The sequence below is a fragment of the Carassius carassius genome, chromosome 1, assembly GCF_963082965.1.
Source record: "Carassius carassius chromosome 1, fCarCar2.1, whole genome shotgun sequence".
NCBI lineage: Eukaryota > Metazoa > Chordata > Actinopteri > Cypriniformes > Cyprinidae > Carassius > Carassius carassius.
The window spans coordinates 22,461,746-22,486,114 of NC_081755.1; the positions used below are offsets into that span (position 1 = coordinate 22,461,746).

The following is a 24,369-nucleotide window of genomic DNA, read 5'->3' on the forward strand; positions in this document are numbered from 1 at the left end:
CACTCCTTCACCCAGCCGTTACAGAACGCTCTCACCCAACATGGAAGCAGCGAGCACCACTTCACTTTCCGAATTCATTCATCACAGCGTCAACCGTATGGATCAGCAGCAGGAGAGCATCGTGAACACCGGACGCGCGATCCAAGCGCTGGTGACACAGGTGTCCGAGCTCACCCAGCAGATCCATCAACTCACCTCTCCCACTGCGCCCACCGCACCGCCTGCGCCACCCATCCCCCGGGAGAGCTCCCAGGACCACTTCCGGCCAGAGCCGCAACTTCCGGCGCCAGAGAGCTACTCCGGTGAGCCTAACTTTTGCAAGACTTTCCTTAACAAATGTTCCATGCATTTTGCATTGCAGCCCCGCACCTTCGCGACAGAAGAGTCCAAGGTTGCGTTTGCTCTTACCCTACTCTCTGGCAGGGCAGCCTTATGGGGGACGGTGGTGTGGGAGAATCAACATCCATGTTGCGCCTCGTTCCACGCCCTCTCCGAAGAGATGAAACGAGTGTTCGATCGAGCCGCAGCCGGGCCGACCGTTTTCAGAAGGAGATCTACCTCCTCGAGCTGCCCCCAACGCTCAACGGCCTAATCGACCTGGCACTCTGGGTGGACGCTCGGATTAACCGCCTGGGTAGACAAGCCAGTCCAACACGCCATTACTTCTCTCCGGAAAGGGGCCGCTCGAGTCGAGAGAACATGGTCGGTCCCGTCTACGATCATGAACCCATGCAGGTGGGTAGAGTTCGGCTTTCCTGGAGGGAGAGAGAGAGCGGTGGAGGTCCCAAGGACTATGCTTATATTGCGGTGGCTCGGAGCATTCCATCCATTCATGCCCGGTAAAAGAACCAGCCCGGTAGTAAGTTTGAGGCTACTATCGGGTGGGATCTCCGCCGGGAAGTCCTCAACCAGATCTTCGACTCTCCTTCCGGTGAAACTGCGGTGGGAGAACCACATTCACAACTGTCACGCCCTTCTGGACTCTGGGGCCAAAGGTAATTTCATTGACTCTCTCCTTGCACGTCACTTGAACCTTCCTGTCCTTCCTGTGTCTCATCCCATCCATGTCACCGCACTCAATGGCCAGGAACTGCCACACGTCACCCACTACACTGAACCCATAACCCTGCTCACCTCAGGCAACCACAGTGAAACCATATCTTTTATCTCATGGACACTCCTGTCGCTCCCATTGTTTTAGGTCACCCCTGGTTAATCAAACATAATCCATGAGGGAATTGGGGTTCCATCACAGTCACCTTGTGGAGTGAAAGTTGTCATGAGTCTTGTCTGGTTTCTGCTTGTCCTGTTGTGCCTGTTTCTGTCTTTCAGAAGGAGACTATGTTGTTATCAAACGTGCCCGCAGAGTACTTGGACCAGAAGGAGGTGTTCAGTAAGTTCCGTGCTGCTTCTCTTCCTCCGCATCGTACCTATGACTGTGCTATAGATTTAGTTCCAGGTAAGATTCCGCCTAAAGGCAAGCTTTACTCTCTTTCTATTCCGGAGAGGGAGGCCATGGAGAAATAGATTTTTGATTCCTTGGCACCGAGGTTCATTCCTCTTCTCCAGCGGGGACGGGATTCTTTTTTGTGGGTAAGAAGGATGGTTCTCTGCGACCTTGTATTGACTACCGAGAGCTGAACAACATCACGATAAAGAACACTTATCCGTTACCGTTGATGTCTTCAGCTTTCAAGAGGATACAGGGAGCATCCTTATTCACAAAATTGGATTTATGTAACGCTTATCATTTGGTCCGCATTAGGAAGGGGGATGAATGGAAAACCGCCTTTAACACCCCTAGAGGGCACTTTGAATATTTGGTGATGCCATTCGGGCTCTCCAACTCGCCAGGGGTTTTCCAAGCACTCGTTAATGACGTGTTGAGAGACATGGTAGATCAGTTTATATATGTTTACCTGGATGACATACTGATTTTTTCTTCATCTCTCCGGGAACATGTGCAACACGTCAGACAAGTGCTCCAGAGATTACTCGAGAATGGGCTTTTTGTCAAGGCGGATAAATGCGTATTCAATGCACAGTCTGTTCCCTTCCTAGGGTATATCGTCTCGTCCGAGGGAATACGTATGGATCCTGACAAAGTTAAGGCTGTGATAGATTGGCCATCTCCAGATTCCCGTAAGGCCCTACAGCGGTTTCTAGGGTTCGCCAATTTTTATTGACGTTTTATTCGTAATTTCAGCCAACTAGTCTCACCTCTGACGGCCTTGACCTCCCCCAGTAATCCGTTCAGGTGGTCAGATGCAGCCGAAACTGCATTTACCAACCTCAAGAGCCACTTCGTTTCGGCTCCCATCCTCGTAGCCCCTGATCCCACACGGCAGTTCGTGGTGAAGGTCGACGCATCAGAGGTGGGGGTAGGAGCAGTTCTTTCCCACGTGCTGCCTCGGACGATAAGATGCATCCCTGCGCGTTTTTCTCACATCGTTTATCTCCTGCTGAACGCAATTATGACATTGGTAACAGAGAATTGTTGGCTGTCAAATTAGCATTAGAGGAGTGGCATCACTGGTTGGAGGGGTCAGGGGTACCTTTCATTGTTTGGACCGATCACAAGAATTTAGAGTACATTAGAACTGCCAAAAGACTCAATTCCAGGCAGGCTTGGTGGGCACTTTTTTTCGGTCGTTTTGATTTTACTCTGTCATACCGCCCGGGTTCCAAAAATGTCAAACCCGATTCTTTGTCACGTCTTTTTGATCCTTCCACCCACCCGGTGACTCCCGAGTGTACGTATTTTACCTGAGAAAATAGTCGTCTCAGCACTCGTATGGGAGGTCGGATCGAAGGTCAAGACGGCCTTAGAAGGGGTAACGCCTCCGCCCGGTTGCCCATCGAATCGTTTATTTGTGCCGGAGGAGTTACGGTCCGAAGTTATTCAGTGGGGTCACTGCTCTAACGTTGCTTGTCAGCCAGAGAGAAGCCGAACCAAGGGTTTAGTTAAAGACAGATTCTGGTGGCCACTTATGGCTCGCGACGTCCACGATTTTGTTTTGGCTTGCTCAGTTTGTGCCAGTGGTAAGTCATCTAACCGGCCTCCAGATGGGCTTCTTCAACCGCTGTCTGTCCCTTCGAGGCCCTGGTCACATATCGCGCTAGATTTTGTTACCGCCCTCCCGCCCTCTAATGGCATGATGGTCGTTTTGACCGTAGTGGACCGGTTCTCGAAGGCGGCACATTTCATTCCCTTGCCCAAATTACCTACAGCCAAGGAGACAGTCACTGTCCTAGATCACGTCTTTCGGTTACATGGCCTGCTGGTAGACGTGGTTTCTGACAGGGGATCCCAATTCATATCCAAATTTTGGAAGGAATTTTGTAAATTGTTAGGAGCGACGGTTAGCCTGTCTTCGGGATATCATCCCCAGAGTAACGGGCAGTCTGAGCGAGCCAACCAAGATTTAGAGAGAACGTTGCGATGTTTAGTCTCCAAGAATCCATCTTCCTGGAGCCAACAACTCTCTGTGGTGGAGTACGCTCACAATTCGTTACCAGTGTCAGCCATGGGCCTCTCTCCGTTTCAGTGTAGCTTAGGTTACCAGCCACCAGTTTTTCCTAGTCTGGAATCTGAAGTCGCGGTCCCCTCCGCTCACGCATTTGTTCAGAGGTGCCACCGCACCTGGACCAGAGCCCGAGAGACTCTGCTCCAGATGAGGGAGCGCACTAAGGCCAAGGCCGATCACCACTGGTCAAAGCCTCCCGTTTACGTCGTGGGTCAAAAAGTGTGGCTTTCTACTAACAATATTCCTCTCCGTTCCGTTTCTAACAAATTAGCCCCCAAATTTATTGGCCCATTTACTGTCACCAAGATCATTAGTCCGGTGACAGTCCGCCTCAAACTACATCCAGCGTACAGGCGAATACATCCCGCATTCCATGTGTCCAAAATTAAACCCGTATTTTATTCTCGTATTAATCCACCTACCCCGGTTCCCCCAACGCTGCGTCTCGTAGATGGAGAACCGACTTATTCGGTGAATCATATTCTGGACTCGAGACGGAGGGGACGAGGATTCCAGTACTTGGTGGACTGGGAAGGTTATGGTCTGGAGGAGAGGAGTTGGGTACCTGCTAGGGACATACTGGATCACTCCCTTATTGATGATTACAATCAGCATGATTACAATCCCTTCTGGGAACTCCAGGAGGCATTCTTAGAGGGGGAGGTACTGTCACGGTTGGTAAACCGTGATCTCAGGGTTTTGCACTTTGTGGGCACAAAGTCTGTGTGCTACGCGTCAGCACTGATTAGTTTGTGGGCGTCTCCACTAATTGTCATCAGCAACAGCTGTCACTCATTACTCATCCCTATAAATTGGCTTGTCTAGCATCTTGTGTTTGTGAGAGCGTTGTTTCATGTTTGTGACCTATGCTTTGCTTTCTTGTGTGTTTCTGCGTTGGATGTCCGTGTCTCCCCGGAACCCCGTCCACTCTACGCAACCCACCACCAAGCAACACCACTTACCTTCGGCTCGCTTCCCCGCAGTTCCTGTGTCACCCTCTCCTGCTGCCAACTCACCTCCGCCTTCCGGACACTTCACCCATCGCCACAATCCTGGACTGTGTATTCCTCCCAGCGTCATATTTGTGTCTCAGTATTGTCTTGTATCATTGTCTCCATTAAATTGTGTTCACCTCACACTTGCTTCATACCACTCCTTCAGCCAGTCGTTACAGTGGCTACTTTGAAGAACCTAGAATATGACATTTTCAGTTTTTTCAAACTTTTTTGTCATGTATATAATTCCATATATAATTACACATTGTGTTAATTCATAGTTTTGATGCCTTCAGTGTGAATCTACAATTTTCATAGTCATGAAAATAAAGAAAACTCTTTGAATGAGAAGGTGTGTCCAAACTTTTGGTCTGTACTGTATATATATTAAAATCATAATCAATGCCCAGCTTTAGTTTCTAGAGGCCCCGACTATTTATTTATTGTTCTTTCTGGTTGTTTTTAACTCATTCTCCTCTTTAAATACCTCCTTTTCCTTTTCTCTCCCCTCCCAACTCTCTCCCCTATATTCACTTTCACTCTTCAGGGACTGCTGGAGCATTTCAGCGTCTCTGACTCCAGCATGGTTTTTCACTTTCACAACACTACGTCATTACCCTGGGTGTTTAAACACTTAAAGAAGGTTTAAAGAGTAGAGAGGGGAAAAACAGAGAGTTGTACATTAACTCTGCATTACCCAAAGGAACTGTAAAACCTGCACCCTGAGCAAAATGTGAATAAATAAAACCCGTGCCTGTCAAGAGATCTGGAACAGAAGAGTGGATGTGAACGAGGGGGGGGGGGGGGGGGCACCATGTTGAAATTAGAAGCACTAAACTTGGAGGGTGTCTGCTGTAGACTGTGAGACCTTTAGACCAGTTGTTGTGTGCCAATAACTAATGATGTCGGACGCATTGTCTGCCGAGCCAAAAGTAGCAAAGTGTTTGAGTCTTAATAACTCATTTTGTTGAATGACACAACACAGTTGCCATTCGCAATGGGAACACCATCACAGAATACGACGCTCCCTGTGCCTACACTCACTGGAGGTCTTACAGCTGTGAAGAGCATATCCAAGAGTTGAGGATAAGTCCAAATTAATCAAAACTCGACCGATACTTTGACGTCAAGTGTAATCATGACACATTCTCTGAAATATCACTGTTAATCCTTCACCGCTTTTAATTAAGTCACTGCACTGCCAAAATAATAGCAACTGTTTGTTGCTCTCACACCCTCCAAACATCTGTTTCTAGTGGGAAACTCCATGGGAAAATTATATCACTTCAGAAACTCGTGGGCAAAAGCAGAAAGTTGGAAGAGCCGATACCTTATATATATTTTTTACACATAAACCAGTTTTGTTCTACATTGGGGGCAGTTCTAGGCGCACAATAAAGCTCTTTTGATGGATGGAAGCCTTGGAGGACGGCGCAGGTGTTGCGTGGGATACATCTATCACACGCTAAATCAAGCCGGAGTTGTTCCTCCTGGATTGAGACGGATGGAAAACAGCATTCCATGAGTCTGCATGAAAGACAGCGAGAGCGCTGGGGGCCTTACTTGACAGGCCTCCATGTAACAAAGGTGAGAGTTTGACCTCCTTATCTGATTATTAGGTTAACCGGAGAGGTTGAGTGGAGGAGTGAAGACCAGGCCAAGGTAAAATATGCATTAAGTGTTCCATGTATCACATGTATGGGATGCCATTACAAACTGCACAATTTGCTGTGTCTTCTACCAGTGAGTTGTTAGAGATATCCTAACTGGACCGAAGCCTATGCTTTAAAAATGGTCCGATTCTTAGAAAACACACACCTGCTCCAAGAAAGTCCCAGCTGTAACTATTAGTATTGCTATTATGATGACACCATGTAATAATTCACATGAGATGGTGAAAATGTATGATACTGTTGGCTTGTACTAAAAGAGTGTTATTAAAATTGAACTTCTACAATTTCAATCATCATTATTTTGTATAAAAACGAACCCTTGCCAAATACATACTACATGTTAATTGTGGATTGTTTTGGTTTCAGCCAGTACTTCGTAACCACATAGCAACAGCCTAAAAACCACCCAGAACAGCAGGAAAAAAACTCATTTTGGGCACTTTGTGAAAATTTCATTGGTCCACAAAGAGTCTAAATAATGAAATTATTAAATTAAATTATGTATTTTAAGGTTAGTCCTGAAAAAAAATGATGGAAACTATACATTTCCCACAAAAATACCACAGCTACAGTTTTGTTTATTGTTTAGTGGAAGCTAATACCAGTTTACCACAGTATTTTAAAGTAACGATAAGATTTGGTGTATTGGCTTATAATCTATTACCCTGGTCTATCTATCTGTCTTTCTTTCTGTTTATCTATCTGTCAGTCTATTATTTACAATAGGAAAAAAAGACACTGGCATATGGACATATTTCACATTTTTGTTTTTTAGAAAGTTCGCGTAACTGAATGTATTTCTCGGAGGCAGTTTTAATCTCGTCACACGTGTCTGGCGTTAACAAATCACAGAAAGCCCAAACCCTTCATGGCTCACCTCTTCTCTTTCCTTCAGTCCTTTCCTCCCTTTCAACCCCCCTTGGGGAGGTAAAACCCAGACCTGAACCACACTTCTCTCTTATTTAAGGGGGTCAGGGCAAGCTTATCGGTCTCGGGAGGGCTGTAAAGCGCCCAGGCTCGTGTTTTCTCTGCGCGCCTCCGGGTTGAGTTGTGGCGCGTGAAAGGCTCGCGCTGCGGGCACGCGGAGGTCTCACGCGCAGTTAAGATGAAACAGTGGCTATGGAAAGAAAATATAAAGACTTGTGCGGCCTTCGGAGTATTTGACTCCTGTGAACCTGTGAATTTCCCGGAGGACATGCACCGTAAATGTCCTTATTTTCGCTATTTTCCCCTGTTAAAGCTACGGATGTGACAGATGTGGAGCGCGCGAAAGGGGCAAATAAAAACGGAAGATGAACTGTGTCTGTCCCAGCTTCGACTGAATTTTTTTTTTTTTTTTTTTGTTAAATTTGAAAACCTCCCTTTGGAAACTTCCTTAATAGTGCAACGGCTCACAAAGGGACCTAAAATATATAAGGTAGTAAAATCATGTATTTAGGTTTAGAGATGGCAACAGAAAATACTGTGAAATGTTTATTTCACAAAAATCCCACAGCTACTATAATTGTTACCAACAAAAAAATTTGTTTTTATTTCAGTACTTTTATTTTTATAGATATCTATCTATCTATCTATCTATCTATCTATCTATCTATCTATCTATCTATCTATAATATATATGTATAGCCTATACATTCACCAGAAGGAAAAAAGACAAAATGGACCAGAGTCCATGAGTAAGTGCCTGTAAAATCATTCCAGATAAAATAATGGTCTAGTCCACAGTAGATCTCTGGTGGTCTCTTGAGGTATAACGGTGGGTCTGCGAAAAACCCTTCCACGTCATTTAATGGCTTTTTTAAATGGTTTAAAATAAGGGTTGGGGTTACTTCTCAGGCAGCATGTAAAATTAATTTACCTTTTGGAAGCAGCTTAAAACTGCTCCTTACATTAATTCCACATCATTATGCAATGATGCTGCCCAATATAAAACATCTGGAAAATACCTAATTTACAAATAACAATGCTTATGTGAGAAACAAAAAACACACTGCAGCTTCATCAACCATGACTTGAGATTTCTCAGATTGACTCATTCACTGATACATTTCAAGCAGCGGAAAAGGTGTTCAGAAATGTAGCATTGCACTGGTAATAAGGAGGGAAACAGGGTAGAGGAACAAATTAATTTATTACTATTTTTCTTTTTATATATAATTGATGTTTCTATTAAATGTTCTATTTATTATTTATATATTTATAGATCCCAATAAAAGAGCAATTGAGATATCGCCTGCTAAACTTCATACACATAGTGCGTGTCGGTAGGGAGTGTAGACATTAGCTGTAAAGTGAGGAAATTTATGTGGTGAGGAATGGGAGGGTGGTCAGGGAATGAGTGAAAGAGGAGGGGGCTTGAAAGAGAGGTGTGGAGGGAGAGAAGGGGGTTTTAGATAGCACCGGTTGGGAGAACGAGAATGTTTGAATAGAAGAGGGGAAAGTCACGCTAATTTATACTCGCCTAATTGGAACCAGGACAGGCCCTGCACCTGAGATGCATTCCTCAGAACTGCAACACGGGAGAGTCTACATGTGTGTTTGAAAGTGCATGACGGTGTGTGTCTCTGTGTGTTTGCTTAAGTCAGAGGTCAGGGGGTTTTCACTGAAGAGCAAAAGGTCAGCATCAATGGTGTCTTTGTTATCTAGCATCTCACAGCGCTTGGAGTGCGTCGAGAACTGTTCCGTCGTGACGGTCGCACAAGCTACTCAGAGCCAGACCACCCTGGTTTTTGCACACACATGCACACTCATAAAGTTTCTCCAATCAGTTCGGAAAATCTGGAGCGCACAGTCACTATTATAATCTAACGACCGGCCCTTTATAGTGGCAGATGGACATCATCATGCTAAAATTCTCACTTAAACATGGATGCTTAAGTCATAAAGCAGATTGCCAGATGCTAAGCATATATCACTGTACCAGTCCAGCTGGTATGAAATGATGTCTGCCATCTCGATGCTGAATAGAAGCGTATGATGGCAATTATGACCACTGCACGGATGGTAGTCTATACGGTGGTGATGATGTGGCTGGCGTTAGACATCTGCCAAGGAGGCTTCAAGTTGTGCTTCAAGTCATTATTCAGTCTCGTCTCACATAGCAACCTATCAATAACCTGAGCTGCGAACTGATGGCCCGGCAGCGAGTGTACACTCATTGACTACACACACATAAATCCCCGGAGAATAAAAGCTAGATAAATAGATGTGTGGAAGAAAATCCAAATTCCATTAAAAATAAAAACATGAGCCGGGTTGAAAGACAGCGTCTGCAGTCAGACATATGGAGAGCATATTGGTCACAATGCAACATCCCCTCCTTTTTTCACCTCTTTCTGGAAAGGGAAGAATTGTAACAGAGATTCAGATGTGGCGGAGAGTGTTTTGTTTCCCTCTGAGAAGGGCTGCATCACTCAGGAAGTTCAGGACAGGGTTTTCTTCTTTTTTTTCATGCTCTTTTGAAGCTATCTTTTCCAGTTTCATTGGCCATGACAGACAGCTCGATAGTTTGCACACATTAATGACTTTGAGTCACTGGAGAGTGAAGGAGCATCGTGCTCGGTTCATTAGCGGTTGCTGCACAGACGCAAACTCTCCTAGATTTTTTGTCTCATGTCTATTCCGAGTGCCTGACTCAAAAGTACATCAAAGTGGCCGCAGCACGTCTGCTTTTCCCGCCTTTCGTGACACGCGCACACACAAACATGCTAGTTTTGCCCCGTTTCAGCAACATCACAGGGCATTGTGATAACAGATGAAATAAAAACAGACTGTAACCTCAAGACTAAAAAATATGAAGTCCAGATACATGAGGCGGAAAGGCCAGCTCTGGATGTAAATCTGATGGGGAAAAAAACAGACTTATTAATAAATAAACACATTTTTAAAATCATGTAAATAAATATAACCATTTTTAGAGCATGAAATAGGATTCAAGTCAATAAGAAATTGACTACAACCCATTCATAGTCACTTTGTAATTTTAGAGACAAACAGAATAATTACCAAAAAAGGAAAAATGTAGGATGGGACTTGGTTTAATTTAATCTGTTGTTGATTGAAACGAGGCAGATCTAAATGTGAGTTTGGAATCGACTATAGGAAAGAAATAGAAATTGTGAAAATAAATTGTAAATCTTTCACCATCATTTTTTTTATTTCATTCCGACCTCAAGTCGTCATTCTTTTTAGCTTGGTTAAAGCTTTCTTTCATAAATAAGGCACAGTATTGATGAAATTTCCCAGGGAATTATTTCCTCCCCCATAGACAAATTGCAGTGATTTCTGTTTTCTATTTTTCCCTCACTACTCGTCTTCTGCTCAGTGCATGCTTTCAAAAGGACCACAGTGAAAATCAGAGGTCTGGCCCTTAGGCCCAACACGCTGCCTTTCATTTGAGATTTCAGATGAAGGACGTAATTTTCTCTCTTTCTGCCTCCCTCTCATTATTTTTCTGTCTTCCTTTTATTGGGTGATGAGAAACTTGGGGTTGGGGTTCTTATATGATTAGTTCAAGCAAAAAAAAAAATGAAAAAAACAGTCATTATTTACTCAACCTCATGTCGTTCCAAACCCGTATGCTGTCATTTCCATCTGTGAAACACAAAGAGAAATGGTTGAAGAGTATGTAAACAGCTATTTTGCATTCTGTGAAGCTCCAAAAACTCACACACACACACACACAAAACATTTTTTTAGGTGTACTGTTCCTTTAAATTAGACAGGATTCAAACCCAACTGTAGCGTGTCCCCCTACCTTGGCACCAGATGATCGCTGTTTTACAGTCCTCTTCAGCCCAAGGTCTCGCGTGTGCATGTTTCGCATTTAAAATAACACAACTTGATAGTACTTCTGAACACAAGTTCTAAAGTATCTAATAGCTAGAGCATCAAAGAAAATGTGTTTCGCAGGCTTTATGTTTCTTGTCACTTCAAACCGCCAGTTTTTTTTAGGTTTTGTCCTTTTGGTAAGTGTTGTAGGCTAGAACTAACATTAGCCTCTTGATCAAACATATCTATCAGAAAACAAAGACAGCCCTGAATGATGTAATCGCTCCATTAGCATTTCAGTCTCTTTAGTTGTCAGACTGACATTGGGTTACGGATTTCATGGCGGTATCCCAACTCTTCCATTACGCAAGTGTGCGGTCAGGCTAGGATTAAGGCCTTGATCCGCTGTATTGGACAGGAGCAATCCTGGTCAGATCTGCGTTGTATTAATTCATCCTTGAGGCAGTATCCAGATCTCTCGCTGTGTCTGGTAATGGGAGGAACAGTATGCTTGCTTTGGCTTGACCCTGAGCGGCGATCAGACCGCAGAGAGCGGTGTCCATTACAAAGAGCAGCGATCTCTCTATGGTATGTTCAAACACATCCCGCAGGCCTGCACTTCAAACGTGGGCCGTACCCGCTCACCGGCAGCAGCATGTCAGTTAGTGAGGCCTGCACAATTAATCAATTAAAGGCCTGCGCGTAGCACAGCAAGGCCCTGTCCCGCTGTGATTTAAGGGAAGGATCATTAGTACTCACACTTGAGTCACTTTAAGATCACTCAAGGCTGCATTCAGATGAGGTATGTGCGGTAAAGCACTGATTTCCATGGCATTAGGTGCCCTTAGTGGTTCTTGATGATCTGCATTTAAACTGAACAGCTCATCCTAACAGTGCTTTTGAATGAAGTCACACTCATTTGTTCACATTTTTTAATGAATCATACAGAAAAGCTCAAAAGTCTTGATCCAAGTGTCTGAATCAGTCTAATGCGTCAGTCACTGACTAAATCATTTGGATGACTCATTCAGTGACTCTTGATTCACTTAAGTGATTCAGTAAATTGGCAAAATGTATCCCTTGAATACTACCTCATACATCGCTTTGAAGAAAAGTCAAATAAATGCCGTTCATATAACTTGTAGTTAAAAGGAAATAATCGGAATAATTAAACAAAGTAAACAGAAATATTAAAATATTGTACCAAAACTATTATTGTTTTTGTTCAGGATAAGTATATTCATGTTTTTTTTTATTAATATTTTTAATTAGCAAGACATTGATAACATTACATTAACATTTCTATGTCGAATAAGTTCTTTTGAACTTCATCAAAGAACCCTGGAAAAAAATGAATCACAGTTTCCACAAAATTATTAAGCAGCACAACTGTTTCACCATTAATAACAATAGGACCAATAATAAACAATAATATGTTTCTTAAGCAGCAAATCAGCATATTTGAATCATTTCTGATGGTTCGTGTGACACTGAAGACTGGAGAAAAAATGCTGAAAATTCAGCTTTGCATCACAGGAAAAAAATACATTTGACAATATATTCAAATAGAGAGCAGTTATTTTAAAATGCAATAATATTTCACAATATTACAGTTTCACTGCATTTTTGGTTCAAATGAAAACTGCATGGTAAGCATGAGACTTCTTTCAAAAACCTTAAAATAATTTATTATCCCAGGCATTGAATGCTATAATAATCTGAAAATATTTACATATGATTGTCTCTTGTCTTATTGTAGTACTTGTATAGTGTAAAAATGAAAACATTTCAAAAAGTCTTCAAATTAAAATCCAGCTGAATGTAGACACTGCAAAGAAAACCTTAAAAGGTAAAGTGCATTTTAGAGCACCTACCTCATAGCTAGGCTTCAGTTGTGTTCACAAATGTAATAAATAAACACCACCATTTCATGCACCAAAACGTTGCCAGTGCCTCATAAACATTAACAGTTTGATTGTGTGCATATAAAAAAAAAAATAAGCCCTCGATGTGTTATTATGAATTCAAACTTTTGTTGGTCCATTTTTATTTTGTAATTTGGCCAGGGCTATTATGAATGCTTTATAGGTTGCTTGAAAGCCACACACACTGTTACACACTCATTCTAAACAATCACAGCCACACACACACACACTTGCTACAGGAAGGAACATGAAAATAGCACTAATAGGAAAAAGATGAGGGAACTCCATTCGGGTGGAGCGCTGCTTCTCTCCAGGGCTGGGTGCTGGACATCATGTGTTTCAGAAGATTCACGCTGTTTACGGTCAATCAGCAGCCGTGTGCTGTGGCTCATAGCAGCGTGCAGGTCATCTCCAGCATCTCTTTGATTTACAGTAAGTTACATGGATCATGTTTTGGATGATTTTTTTATTATTAACAATTTGGAGTTTTTAAATCTCTCAAACTTTTTTTTTATTATTATTTTTTACATCACAGCTATATTACTATTGTATGGACAGCATTTTTAAACACATTTGAACAGAATGCAGGTTGTAGCCTACATTTTATAATAACCCCCACTAGCATCATTATAAAAGCTTTAGGTTACTTTCAGTTTATTAGATTTTTGCTTTACATACTTGTTTTCAATGTATTATATTAATTAGATTTTTTTGTAACTATCATTGTTACTTCTATGTTATGAAGATATCCTATATGTTCCCCCAGATAACACGGACGTTTGCAAGATGTCTGTTAAAGATCACTTGATCTGAAAAGCATCTGCTGTGTACACACATCTGTCAGACGTCTGATGTCTGCTTTACATACATTCTAAATCATAATCTTAAAGACATCTAATAGACGTCTATTTGAGGAAATGTCCCATGGACTTATTGCAGATGAGCAAACACTCTAAAAAATAGCCTACATATGTCTTCTTCCAGATGCGGACATCAAGTAGACGTCTCCATGATGTACCTGTGCTATCAAGGTAAAGATGTGTTTTCATGGTAATACAGTAAATAGCGTTACATATTTCTCTTTTAGTTTGACAAAAGAGCATTTTATTTAAAAATATATTATTTTGGATGGCACGTGATGGCATCTTAAGCATCTATGTGATTCATATGGCGCTAATTGACCTTTCACAAAGACCGGCCCCCCTTTAGTTACTGTTGCTACACTAAAGACGCTCTAATGCCACATGTCATATTCTCACGCAATGAAAAAGTCATCACAAAGCAAAGAGGAAACTGACAACACGCGGTTAATACAGTTTGTGGCTCTTTTTGACTCAGTTCAAGAAGCACGTGAACCAATCATATCATCTAATATAATAAAGCCTAGCACAAAATGAACATGAATGAACATCAGAAGGTATCTCTACCATAAAAAAAACATCACCTTCCATTTTTAAAGTTCAAGTCATAGGTTCAAGTCCACCGACATTAATCTGCTCTCCTGTCTATTTTGTTTGACAGACAAAATGGTCAGATCGCCTGTCAATCAAACTCTAAATTTGTGAATTATCTCAATTTAGGCATTTTGTCAACGAGAACCAATATTCATGTTCAAATATTCAGCTACTTCCATAAACAAAATCCATATTTTGTATCTCAATTACAAATTTCAACCAACGGAAAACACTACTTTCATTTTTTTTATATATATATATATATATATATATATATACTTATGTCATTGACCATATTGTGACAAACTTAGTTTTAAACTGTATTTTCTGGGTTAAACTGTTACCTTATTATATTACTTTAAGGATTTTTAAAAAAGTAAGAAACGTAGATTTGTAATCTATCCCACAGTGCTTTGCAATTTTTTGTTTGCATGTTAGCAAAGCGTTGGCGGCGTTTTGATTTAGAAAAATGCATGCGAGCTAACGGCTAAAAGATGACGTACGCGCTGTGGGAAAAAAAAATGTGTCACCGTTTAGTTTTTTTGCTTGGGCTTTGCTCTTTCTCAGGCCACAGGCAGCAATCATAAGAGAATAATGTCGAGGCGTCTGCAGTTTGCTTCTGCTCCTCACCGAGTGGACCACAAGGCCCTTACAACAACATCTCCTCTGAGGGGCGCGGTGGCATAACTCATCCTTACCGTATTAAAGATGGGCCACTTGAGACTCCGCCAGACTTTGGCCCGTGCTATGCATACCGGCACAAATCATCGTGGTGTCGGTTCTCAAGGGCATCGGGTCCTTTGAGAGGCAACTATATCGCCACGAAAAGAATGTTCAGTTTTTTTTTCATCTTTTATGTGAGGGAACAAACTCGACCATTTATATTATTTTCCCTCTATATTTCTAGTGTTTTTTTCTCATATTAATCCACAGCCTCTCCTTTTCATTCTTTCCATTGCTTTCTTTTGCACATTTCTCCCTCATTTTCTCATCGCTCTCTCTCTCCCTGTCCTCTTCCAGATGCATGTCCAATAGGACAGAATAATATTTGGACAGGTGTTCCTTTTTAAACACGTTATCCACAAGTCCAAGTACGCAGGGGACCGCACTACATCATTCCTGCGGCGTTTCTTTAAGAAGATGGATCTGAGGTTAAAATATACAGTACTGGCTGAGTCATACACAGCCTGCTATACTGTAATCTATAGAGCACTACATCCGTAATCCCTGACAATAAAAATCTGTTTAGCACCAATTTTCCTTTATTTTTTAAACTTTCTTTTTTCCTGTTTCAAACAACTGCAGAAAGCCACATCTGGAAGACAGATGTACGTCCCACAGCAAGCTCTTTCTCTGTACCTCTCTCTCTCTCTCTCTCTCTCTCTTTCTGTGCTTAGAAACATGAGAGCAGGCTTGTCTCTCTCTCTTTCTCTCTCCCTGGGCGGACCACCCACATGAGGAAACGCCTTGCTGTACTGAAGGGAGAAATACAGGGATGGGTTTTTTTTTTTTTTTTTTTTTTTTGATGGATGGGTTTAGCAGACTATCACTTATGTCAATGTCAAAACCATAAACCTGCTCTCACAAAAGAGGGTGAGAGAGAGAGACATCTTTGCATCTGTCTGTCTGACGTCTTTCTGCAGTGGCATAAAAGCGTTTTCACAATATTCTTGTCTGCTCGTGGCTCCTGAAGCTGTTAAAAGACTAAGCCGAAGGGCTCATTGGGTTTCTTGTAGATCTTAGTTTTTTTTAGAGACACATCCTTTCGGTTTAAACTGATAAATCCCATACAGAAATGCTATATGTGGCAGGCAATACATGTACAGTAAATACTTGGATATATGATATAGTGCCCCCAAACAGTTTCGGGACACTTAAGCAGCGCTTGTGTGTATGAAAATCTTTGTATTATATAACAAAAAACATCTTTTTTTCCTTTTTTAAGAAAGATATCACAAGCACACTTTTCAAGCAAAACATTCCATATAACATACTTTGTGAGGTTATAAATGCTTAAATAATATATATAATGTACATAATATAAACTATTTGGACACTTTCTGGTTATTAAAGTCTATTGGATCATATCCATAACTTATGGGATGAACAACACAACTGCGAACTTGAGGAGATCTTACTTAAACCCACTAAAAATCGGCACAACACCATGTTGATTAAAGTCACTGAGCAAAAATTGTTGAGAAAAATGTGATTTTAAATTGTGCAAAAGTGTCTAAATAGTTGTCAACTTGAACTTACTTAATATTTTTTACATAATACGTACAGATATTACAATATAGGTAAATATATTTTAAAATATAATAAATATTATTATATAAATATAATTTTTTATATTATGAAAATTCTTATTTAATTAATTACAAATAAATACTGGTATTTAATTTATTTACATATGCTTACATATATGGCCACATGTGCATGGGATTTCATATTTGCTTCCTTCTTTCTTAAAAATTATTTCTTAACTCCAAACCAATGGCTGAAACTAGTGATTGCAAATGCATGTGTAAATAAAACACGGAAATTAGTCACACCATCACTGATTGTTTTCATTATGGCGCTTTATTTTCATTCTCCAGAACAGCTGCAGAAACATTTGAACTGCAAACCAATTAAGTGGCAAAATTGCATACGAGAATCGCTTACACGAGGAGTGCTATTAAATTTATGCTCATGCGATCAGTCTGAAAATGTGTAGCATGCGTTTGTTCCATAGCAGTTGTTTAGTGCAGCAGTGATGTAATAAAAACACTGTTATGCACCTAGATCCGGAGATGTTTATGGCCTGTAAACAAATCCTGAGTTTATAGTGCGCTTAGAGTTCAATGCTCACTTCAAAGAAAGCGCTTCAGGCTTAGTAGTGATACTGTGATTTTTACTTGTGCATGTGAGAAATACAGCTCTTTGGTGACAGTGTAAAGACAGTGATATTCACTCAATTGCTCCATATACGGTGCTTATGAATAGTTGCCTTTTAAACTCAAGACACATAACATCTAGTGTTTAAGGCAAAAAAAAAGCTTAAGTGCAAAACTAATGGTGCACACAAAAAGTCTGAGAAATGGATCTCAAAGACATTTTAACCCTTATCTTCTGCTCACCATTAGAAACTGAGTTTGTTATACTTGCTTTTGGTGATTAGCTATGAAGATTCTTTAAGCATTTGAATGCTTTGGAATATTTTTCACCTACATTTCTCTGCTTGTTGCATGTTATATTATTTGTATGTGACAAATACAATCTTGAATAAAATCTTGAATAACATTAACAAACATTTATGCTTAACAGATCATTAGTTAATGAACATTCAAATAGTTGGAATTACTGTGCATATACAGTATAGAGAGAGAGAGACTTAAAATCTAAATTCTAAATCTAATTTAAACAGATATAAATGGAATGTTTTTATTTAAAACAAAATAAAAAGTATTCTGAACTATTTTTGGGTCAGAAATAAAACAAGCAAGCATGAACATGATCAGTTTTACACAAACTTGCGTAAATTGCTTCTGTAATTAAAGCGAAAGGGGAACAAACCAAAATCCACAACTCTGGAATTAATATTAATTGTTCAATACGACTCAGTTAATAATAAGTGCTGTCAAACGATAAATCATGATTAATCGCATCCAAAAATAAAAGTTTTTGTATAATATATGTGTGTGTACTGTTTATGTATATTTAAATATGCACACATGCACGTATATATTTCAGAAAAATATGCAATGTTTATATATTAAATATATTCATTTATAGTGTAAATTATAAATGTAAATACAATTCAAAATATATACGTGCATGTGTGTGTATTTATATATACATAATAAAAATACACAGAACACACACACATATATTATGAAAACAAAAACATTTATTTTGGATGCGATTAATCGTGATTAATCGTTTGACAGCACTATTAAAGGTCCCATGACATGAAAATTTCACTTTCTGAGGTTTTTTAACATTAATATGACTTCCCCTAGCATGTATGTGGTCCCCAAGTTTCTAAAAATTTTAATCGGTGCAAATCGAGATTTTACTATCTTTCTCTGCCTTTGAGAAAATGGAAGCTCAAACGGTCTGATCTTGAATCTCCTCTTTGTGACGTTGTAAAGAGAAATGTTACCTCCCCTTTCTCTGCTTTGCCCGCCCAAATATTTACATATAATTCAGTCGCATTGTCAGCACAGGCGTTACAAACAGACTTTTATGATATGGATTCGACAGCACCGCCACAAACAGTGAGTAACCCTGTTCATTAATGCCTGATCTGTGATCAGTGATTTCTGATGTGTAGCTAATTATTCAAGTTCACACAGACTTTCTTTCTAAATCGTTTAATACTGTTTATGCATCAGTGAATCAAGCCAGTGACTAAACGATCAACTTCACGTTGTTTCTCTTAGTAGCATTAAACAAATCTGTTATTTAAATTGTGATTTAACTACAGAGAGCGATCAAAGAACCGAGTATATCTGCACACTTGCCCAAACTGCCGTTACAATGAATGACGCTGTTATGCTGCACAACAAAGCTCTTACTGTATTCATGTGTTTGCTGTTAGTTGTGGTGAAAGCATTTTGTGTGAGAAAACGTGTTGCAATAATGACGAGATGACTGCATTGAGTGCATTCACGCGATAAACAGACTCTGTCTACTCAATGCTGCTCATCACTGCAGCCTTTCATGTGATGGGAAAAGATCGAAAAAAATAATTATATAATCAACAAATCCACGATTCGTTAATCTCGACAGCTCTAGTATATATATATATATATATATATATATATATATATATATATATATATATATATATATTTTAGAGGGGTCCACATGTAATATGTAATACGCATTTCAAATGCAAAGATGTCAGCCAATCACAACAGTTGTCGTTTCCTCGGAGTCTCACAGCAGACACGCCCCTTCAAACAGAGCATTCAAGCCAGAGGGCTAATCTCAGGATATAAAAAAAGCTTTTTATTTCTAAATTTTAAATGTAAAAATCATACTAACAATATAAGTACACCTAAGGAAACATTAAAAAGCATTTAAAGAAAAGGAAATAATCCATGTCATGGGACCTTTAATAATACAATTTGTAATGGGAAAAAAAGCATGTATTTAAAAGAAAAACATTATTAGCGTTTATAATGACTTCTGTAGCTGACTATATATTCCTATTTCAATGTTCAAGAACAACTGATCTGTTGTTTAATGTTTCTGTTGATAAACTGTTACCAAATTTCCAAGTACTCACTTGGTTTTTTGTTTCCGTCTACCCACCTCCGTCGCCACAGAGCCCACCGTTGCTCCCATGGCCCCTCCTAAGGGCCCCCCAACGAACAACCCCACGATCGACCCCAGTAAAGTACTGCCCCTCACCATATTCGGGAGCCACAGGAGCCACTCGACCACACTGGCCCACACCCAGCGTAAGAACGAGGTGTCAGGCGTGGAGACGCAGAGCTCTGCGATTCCCTCAACCTTCAAATCGGTCACACTTTTCTCTGCTTCGGCCCTTATTCCCTCCGAGTCATCCTCTCCTTCTCCTCTTCTGCTTCTCAAGATCTCCTCCTCCTTCTCTTTCACTCTCCTCTCTGCCTCCTGCAACAGAGGGCAGGTGTAGAAGCGTGTCCCGATTTCTTCCACCATCTTCTCCACCTTCATGAACAGCTCCTCCACGCTGGATCCCGGCAGCAGCGGGTGATGTCGTTCCTTGCACTTTTGCACAAGCTCTAGCAAGTCGGGCCGCTCTGTTTCGAGATACTCGTCCAGAGAAACATCCTCAGGCAGTCGGTCCATGCGAGTGAAGAGCACCATTGCGTGTTTACTGACCGCCTCGGGGCCAAACACCTTCTCAATGGTCTCCAAAATCTGTAGCTCCAGGTTGCTGGGCCGGTGGACAGGGACACAGAGCAGGAAAGCGTGGGGCCCCGGGGCTGATAAAGCTGCGCAGAGCGAAAACTGGCGGCGGACGTCGTCTGCGGGACGCTCGATGCACAGGCAGTCAGGTGTGTCCACGACAGCCACCTGTGAAGACAAGAAGACATAGTTGTAGAAAAAAGCCCCTTCAGTACACTATGAATTAATAAAGCACACATAGATCTATTTGGCTCCATTAAAAATAAAAAAAGCAATGAAAGATCATGTGTTACAGTGATTTTACCATGGTAGAGAGATGTTATATAGTTTATTAGTTTAACTGTAGGTAACACTAAGCCACTTTCAATGTTATAATAATTTTTATAAATAATTTTTTTAAAATATTGAATATTTTATTTATAATGGTAGTTCATTAACTGAGATAAACTAGCATTAGGCCATACATCTAACATTACTTATTCATCATTTGTTAAATGTTAGTTAAAAAAAATACAACAGTTTATTGTCAATTCATGTCAGGTGAGAAATATATAATCATATTAACAGATACAACTTTTGTTTTTAATAATGTAAATGTTGAAATTAACATGACCTGAGATTAATACACTTTCTTTGTTAGTTCATGTGAACTAATGCAGTTAATAACTATAATTATAATAATTAACAATTATATGTAATTATAATGTTATAATTAACAATTATTAAATTTTAATCTAATGTTACCAAATGGAACTGTATGGTAAATATACAAAATATAAATGTACTTTTTTTTTAATTATGTTTCTCTTTTTGAATCAAAGGTTTCAACTGGTTTTGTAGACAAATATCAATTGAGCTAACATATGAATTTCTTAAAAAAAAAAAAACTATAATTTTAATTCAATTGGATTTAAATCTCCCAGGCGGCATCTATGTTTTATGAATTACTTGTTTTATAAGAACAAAAGTGAGTTCAAGTTTCCTTACAGTCAGTTAAATTTGTACAATTACAGTTAAGGTTTATGACGTGAATATAATGAAAACAAAACTGTGACTCATTTTATGAAATGCTTTTGCCTAGTCACATACTAGGAAATCATTTGAATGCATTGATGCAGCTTTATTTTACATAAAACAAATCTGTGCAGAGTGAGTGTGGCCTTTCACAGAGTTTTAAGTGAGACGTGAACGCACCTGTCGTCCTGCCAGCGTCACACGTCTCTTCTGACAGTCGGTGGCTGGTGTCTCAGGGCCGGGACTGTCAGACTCAGATGTCGGGCCGCCCAGGATGGCATTGACCACACTGCTTTTCCCAGCACCCGCTGAGCCGAGCAGCACCAGTCTCAACTCTACAACCACAGACAGAAACAGCGTTATGAAAAACACACACGAGGAACAAAGAAACCACTTCTATTTGGCTTTTCCCCACAAAAAATATTAGAAAATTGGATTTATTTACATTTTAGATTTAGCTTTGTAAAAAAAAAAAAAACTCAAGTTGTGTTATTGGTTCTATGAGGGCTGATTCATAATTTCTGAAAACTTCATTACAATACATGCATAATAAAACATGAAATTTACACTGCATTGGAAATTAATTAAATGCACATTTGATTTGCCTTTAAAACACTGAGCTTTATTTTAAAATCTTAGTATTTTATGTTTGAGTGGTTATGCATCGTATGTTTACTATTATTTAGTAATACCAGCTGATTTGTTGTATATGAAACATGCAAATAAGAAACGATTATTCTATCTTTAGTCAGAGTTCGAAATCTAATGTTTTATTGAATGCCTTTTAATGTTTAAAGAAGAAATACGTCAGTTAATGGTGTGACAAACTGACACGAATCTGGGTTTACCAAAAGCAAGTTTAATATTTTTCCAATTTAAGTGGAAACTCTTGTTTTTCAAATCAAAACAGCTAGATATCTCAATGAAAATAATCTGTTTCTTTCCACACAAACATTGGAGCTTGTAATTTCACATATGGGCTGGACTTCCTAGAAACCAGGATAAATAAACTGGTCCCATAGCACCAGACCTGACTGAACAAAATGAAACGAGCAATGAAAAGAATAAAATATGCAGGGGGATGCAAAAACGTTTTATATATATAAAAATGGGCTACTTCATAATCCATGGCCAACAGGTTCAAATGAATGCTGAACATAAATAAGACATGTCTGACGTTATCACTTTATTAAAATAAAAACAGATCAAAAGTGAACCGTGTGTTAACTTACTACATACAATTTAAATTTAACTTACTACTTAAAAAAAGCAGGTCTTTATGATGCATTATACATACCGATTACCAGGATATAATAACGTGAAAGCCAATTTTGCTAGTTCTGCATCACATTATTTTGATGCAATAGCGCAGCCTAAAGACTGAACGGACACATAACATCTTTCATGATATGATACATCAGAAATGCAACTTAAACTGCCACATTTAAACTTCGATTGGCTAAAAGATGTGAGTGTATCTGTGTGCTACGCGTACACCCGTTTCAACACACAAATAAAGCTCAATTACTACACAATATGTGGGTGGGTCAGCATAAAAGTGTCATTTTATATTTGGTAATGCTGTTTTCTGAAATGAAAAGTATCTTCCACCTTCTACAGTTGTGGGTGGGCCGACAGTTTAATGTGGGTGCTTATAAAATTATTTTTATTTTTTACTTTGAGTGGTTGAAGAGGAACATATTGTAAGATGCTATAAGCGAGAAAAAACGCCCCAAAAAAACAAAAACATATTTGTCTCAGTTTCAAGCATCTCAGAAAGGGCTTCTTTAGTTTATTAAGAAAAATGGCAAGCTATATAAAGAGACAGGACAAAATTATGACGTGTTTTATGTGTCTTATGTATCTTTCATAAAGGGACATTTTTTTTCAAAAGCTGTCATTGGGGCAGTACCTTTCCATTTTAGTATCAATAAGGTACATATTATAGTACCACAGATTTTGTACCTTTTACTGAGAGGGTTTACTCAAAGAGTTCATGTATCCTACTGTGTACATTATGTTACAAGCACTGCAAAAATGTTTTGAAACATGCTTTATGTGGTAATTAATCTGAATTAAAAATATTATTTAACCTGCCTGGTAATCTAAATTACTTTTCACTTTTCTTACAGACTGGCACTCCAAAGTACTTCAAAACACACCAAGGTATTATACTAGACAAGAAGATTTGAGATACATTACAATGGTACATGTCTAGAAACAAGGTATTACTATGGTAAATAAAAAAACAAGGTTTTACCATGATGCATGTCCAAAAAAACAAGGTATCACCATGGTAAATTTCCAAAAGCAAGGCATTACCATGGTACAAAAAGAAGGTAGGCTAATATCATGTCCACAAAACCTTGCTGGTGTGCTTTGGCTATAGTGTAAATCAGACATTATTTCTGAAACTCAAGCAAACGTCCTCTAGTACCTCTCTCCTTCAGATCCGTCTGCCCTCCTTCACTGCTTCCAGACCTGTCTTTCTCTTCCTGGTGAATTTGATCTTGTGCCGTACTTCCCTCCATAGTCTGCAGCTTGAAAGGGAACAGAACATAATGTATGGTGCCGTAGACTAAAAATTGTCTTCAAATATGCACACGGAAGAGCACCAGTGGGGAAATAAGAGTGGAAATGAAGGGGTTAACTCTGTTCAGATGACTCAGCAGAGGAAGGGCCCCACAAACACACATTTCACATTCCTTGCACTTTAACTGCCACATTTCAACTGACAGCTTAACAGCAATACTGTAAGTGCTTCGCTTCCTCTAGCAGCGTGGCATACCAAGAAACAACTGATGTCTGCTTTTGATTATGTGAAAGCTGATAAAGAACACAAGCTCGAGAGGCTTACCTTTAGTGAGAGACTGGTCTTTTGTGTACCGTGTGCTTATGATCTGGCCTGGTCTGTGTTGTGTTCCTCTGTACTTCCTGTTTCTCCTCCTGCTGTTCAGTCAAAACACTGCCGACAGTGTGACTCTGCCTGAACATGTGATACTGTTGGGACGCCCTCCTCCTCCTCCACTTCTCTCGGTCTCTGAATCACAGCCTTATTTACAGACACTTCTTAAAGTTGTGTCTGATTTAATTAACTGCGTGGAAAAAGGGCTAGTGTTACAGCATTT

At 39.9% G+C, this 24,369-nt stretch overlaps 1 protein-coding gene across 1 annotated transcript; it reads right to left on the reverse strand.

Moving 5' to 3' along the window:
• Positions 1–19,447: 19,447 nt before the first annotated feature.
• si:dkeyp-69e1.8 (uncharacterized protein LOC100001340 homolog) lies at positions 19,448–24,260 on the reverse strand. The gene is made up of 3 exons (XM_059518856.1): positions 23,679–24,260; positions 21,422–21,576; positions 19,448–20,395 (listed from the first exon to the last, which is right to left on the reverse strand). Exons 1-3 carry the CDS (start codon positions 23,770–23,772, stop codon positions 19,619–19,621), a joined length of 1,026 nt encoding a protein of 341 aa, XP_059374839.1. The 5' UTR covers positions 23,773–24,260; the 3' UTR covers positions 19,448–19,618.
• Between the last annotated feature and the right edge of the window lie 109 nt (positions 24,261–24,369).

Excerpts from the sequence above, each read along its gene's own strand:
- si:dkeyp-69e1.8 (XM_059518856.1), bottom strand. The coding sequence starts at position 23,772 with ATGGAGGGAAGTACGGCACAAGATCAAATTCACCAGGAAGAGAAAGAC. Across the intron at positions 21,577-23,678 it reads GACGGATCTGAAGGAGAGAG|AGTTGAGACTGGTGCTGCTC; the intron begins GTACTAGAGGAC and ends CTGTGGTTGTAG. Across the intron at positions 20,396-21,421 it reads TGACGCTGGCAGGACGACAG|GTGGCTGTCGTGGACACACC; the intron begins GTGCGTTCACGT and ends TTGTCTTCACAG.